The sequence below is a fragment of the Hibiscus syriacus genome, unplaced genomic scaffold (assembly GCF_006381635.1).
Source record: "Hibiscus syriacus cultivar Baekdansim isolate YM2019G1 unplaced genomic scaffold, ASM638163v2 tig00112000_pilon, whole genome shotgun sequence".
Taxonomy (NCBI): domain Eukaryota; kingdom Viridiplantae; phylum Streptophyta; class Magnoliopsida; order Malvales; family Malvaceae; genus Hibiscus; species Hibiscus syriacus.
The window spans coordinates 933341-937129 of NW_024063235.1; the positions used below are offsets into that span (position 1 = coordinate 933341).

At 34.2% G+C, this 3789-nt stretch overlaps 1 protein-coding gene across 1 annotated transcript; it reads right to left on the reverse strand.

Annotated features, from left to right (window-relative positions):
• Positions 1-207: 207 nt before the first annotated feature.
• On the reverse strand, positions 208-2966 carry LOC120174073. Its single transcript, XM_039181045.1, has 4 exons — positions 2597-2966; positions 2437-2490; positions 1347-1473; positions 208-625 (listed from the first exon to the last, which is right to left on the reverse strand). The coding sequence occupies exons 1-4, from the start codon at positions 2963-2965 to the stop codon at positions 447-449; spliced, it is 729 nt and encodes a 242-aa protein (XP_039036976.1). The 5' UTR covers position 2966; the 3' UTR covers positions 208-446.
• Between the last annotated feature and the right edge of the window lie 823 nt (positions 2967-3789).

Genomic DNA, 3789 nt, shown 5'->3' on the forward strand with positions numbered 1-3789 from the left:
ATAATTTATAAGAAAATATATTTTTCATAATTTTTTTAAATCATTAATAGTGGATAAGCTCGGTAGACACAACTGCTCGGATTTAAGACTTCAAGAGAGAACGCCATTACCTTTAACCACAAAGGCTACTCAATTAGTTCGGCGTTTTATTCAATTCTATATTAATTTGATTTTAGAAAGTGAAATATTACACATCAATCAAAGATATTTGTTCAAAATTGATGCAAACCGAAATTTTATCACCTCAACCTCAATGTTATTAGACATCAAAGTTCAAGCTAAACGCTAAATCCTAGAAATTTAACATTTTCTGTGCAAAAAGAAAAGAAAAGAGAAGGTGAGAACTACGGTATATAGTGTAATGGCAGAAGGGTGGGCTTTCGGTCTCAAAGGACTTTGTACAAGGCGAGAATCATCATACCAGTATATTTCCCGAAACCAACTTGTCATTTCTCCTCAAATTCAACATCGATAATTTCAGGCTCGGACTTTCTTGTACCGGAGCGCCCGCTATCTCCGCGAAAGAAGTCTACTTCTGGTTGCCATACAATGTTTCCACAGCTTGTGCAGCGTATTACTTGGCTTTTATAACCAACAAACTGTTTCTTACAAGCTGGACAAGCACTCTGTTCGATTTTTATCATAGAAAAGGTCAGTTGATCATTTTAAACGATCGAATGTAACACGTGAATCTCTGGAATGAACAAAAATATTTAACATATATTTTGAATGAAGTCGTAACTAAATGAACCCAAATTTTGGTTGCCTTCTCATACCATACACAGAGGTTTAGCACATTTGTATGCGCCAAAAGCTCAAAATTTTGACTTGAATCTCACTAGCAAACACTTGTGAAGTTGTTTATCTAATCCACTAAAAATAATAATTATAAAACCAGACAACAGGAAACCGAGTTTTATATAGTTTTACAAAGTTTCGACTTTTATTGCTCCTCATAGTAAAAACCATGCTAAAAATAATATATATACATTTTTTGAAGAAAGATCTTCCTACGAACTAAACGTCGAAAGGCTTTTCACAAAGCAGGAAACGAGATGTAAAAAAGAAAACATTGATTGTCACCGTTCTGCACCTAAATAACCACACTAAAATGATCTTAACAGTAATAATCTGAATAGCAAGTAAAATGAATGGAAGACTAGACTTTGGCTTTGATCCTAAGGTTCCCTATGTGATGGAAAAAAACTATCTAATCGCATTTTTTAGGGGAATGAAACGAATTGAAAATTGAACAAATGTTGAGAAGAATCACATATGCTAAAGAAACTCATAACTTTTGTCTTGCATTTATCTGTGCCATGTAATAGCAATAAGTGACAGTTGATCCTTAATAACAAGATTATTGGCAATAGTCCCAATGAGAAGAGGCCCAGCAAATGGCAGTATCCATATGGAAAATATTAAGAATCGAAACAGCCAACCAGATAATGCAAACCAAAGGAAGAAAATTATCTGCAAAACAATGAAAAAGATATTATTATCATGAAATGAGGTGGCAGACAAAGTATAACTAAAGCACACAATGTATCTGGGTCCAAGCACTACTTGGTTGAAATTTCAAAAGAATTTCAGTCTTGTTTTCTCCACAGTGAAGAAAAACACCTTGAAAATATTAAATTTATAGGAAAAAGATTAATAATATGTGAGCAAACTCGAATGCAAGGCTGCCTATAAAAACTTGAATACAAATGACATGACATGTGAAACCACATAAAGCTTTCCTTAAATTTAGGCCGAATAGTAAAATAAATATAATATGTATATAATTTGGATTCCAAAACAAATGGCGAAAGCAACAAACAACTTAGACATATTAACTACTCTACCAAAAGCTTACTTGCAATAGGCATAAAGCTCAACTTGTTAACATCTTTGGTTCATCCTCCTTACTTTTTAGCAAACAATGAAAATATGATACAGGATATTGCAAATTAAACCCCTTTAATTTTTAAAGTATTTTGCACAGAAACAACGCATGTAAACATCTAACTTCTTTCACAATAGAATCATGGTTAAACCCAAAAAAGGGGATGGATAAACACAAGGTTTAGTTATCACAAACGAACTATCAAACTGTTTATTAAACTAATTTCTAGCTTTGCTTTCTTGATTTCTAAAGCAAAAGACACATTTGGATGTAAAATGCAATAAACATTTTTGAAAGATTGAAGATTCAAGAATACAACTTTCACGGAATTTAAAAACTTTACTTTCTAATCAAAGAACAATCTTTGAATTAATCCTTGTAGCATAGATATCACAATTTTCTTTGATCAAATTAGTACCTGAGTTTGCGCTTAGATATTTCTTTTGCATTATGAGAATTTTTAAGCAAGTGAAATCAACAAACAAATGGAGCCTAAAAATTTTACTAATGAAAGTATGGAAATCTATACTTCGCCAAATCTTACTTACAGAAAAACTTCTTCCTAATGGAGTTTCCAAGAAATCATTCAGCAGCTTCCTGTACTGCAGCCATATCCGCAAAACCCCCCCAAACAAAAGGATAGCATAAAAATTCCATATGAACAAAGAAAGTTCAATACTAGAATAAGAAATGAAAGAAAACACGAACCCTAGGCCGATTTCTGCGAAAATCCATAGTAAAAGTCCGCCAACGGGTTTCAATCTCCAACTCCCGGTCTAACTCACGAACACGGTCAGTGGCAGACCGCACGACAGAAGAGACTCGGCGAGAAACGGAGTACTGGCGGTCTAACCGTTCGGCGGTCTTTCTAACTTCGAAGACAAATTGCTCGAAGACATCGTTGGCGGTTCGCCAAGCGTCCTTCAAGGCCTCGCCGGAGGCCACGTGGCGAGCGAAGGCATCAAAGTCGCTCCGCCTAAAGGCTTTGACTACCAGAGGCGGTCGCCGCCGAGGAAGCAGAACCTGCCGCTGAAACTTCATTGAGTGACATGCCGTCGACGGTAGTGTTGTAGACATAACACAGAATCTCAGATGATTTTTTTTTGCTGCCTTTCCATCTTTATAGTTAGGCTTAATATCAAAATAAATGTCCAAACTATACCTCAATTTTCGAATAGGTGTTTAGGCCTCTAAACGAATCGAATACATACGAATAGATGTATATTTATATTCGTTCATTTAATAAATAAACGAACATAAAAGAACATGAACATAAACGAATAAAAAAAATTTTGTTCATGTTCGTTCATTAAGGAATATAGCTTGTTCATGTTCGTTCATTTAATAAATAAACGAACATAAACGAACATGAACATAAACGAACACGAACATAAATGAACACGAACATAAACGTTCGATACCCTACCTTCCATTGTTCTTTCATGAAAAATAGTCGACAATGCAAATCAACCAAATCTACAGTGTTAAATAGCGTAAGAACTGATTAGCAGTGATGAAATGTTTGAAGATATCAGATATTTCGATCGATCTTTTAAAGATATTAAATGATTCACGCGAATTTAATTTAACACTATAACATTTATCTTAGTGGTCCATGATCACATATGAACAATCATTTTCCATTACGTTATTCTAATAAATTCGCCGGCTAAAAGTTTTGTGACATCAATGTCACACTTTAGTGAGATTTTTTAATAATGATACTTTCCATTGACATAGTAGAAAATTTAACAGCATGAAGATTTTGAACGGTACAAATTGGACTACAAGGCAATAACATAGATCTGAAATCCCTCCGATGCTACATATCTAACTGATATTATTGCTAAACCACCATTTAAAATTTTAATGTACCTAAAGTCTACTCCACAACTAAAGGT

Bases quoted from the DNA above. Each gene is read 5' to 3' on its own strand.
- LOC120174073 (XM_039181045.1), bottom strand. From the start codon at position 2,965: ATGTCTACAACACTACCGTCGACGGCATGTCACTCAATGAAGTTTCAG. The intron at 2,491-2,596 runs GTTCGTGTTTTC...ATATGGCTGCAG, and splicing joins TTCGCAGAAATCGGCCTAGG to TACAGGAAGCTGCTGAATGA. The intron at 1,474-2,436 runs GTAAGTAAGATT...ATTGTTTTGCAG, and splicing joins CATTAGGAAGAAGTTTTTCT to ATAATTTTCTTCCTTTGGTT.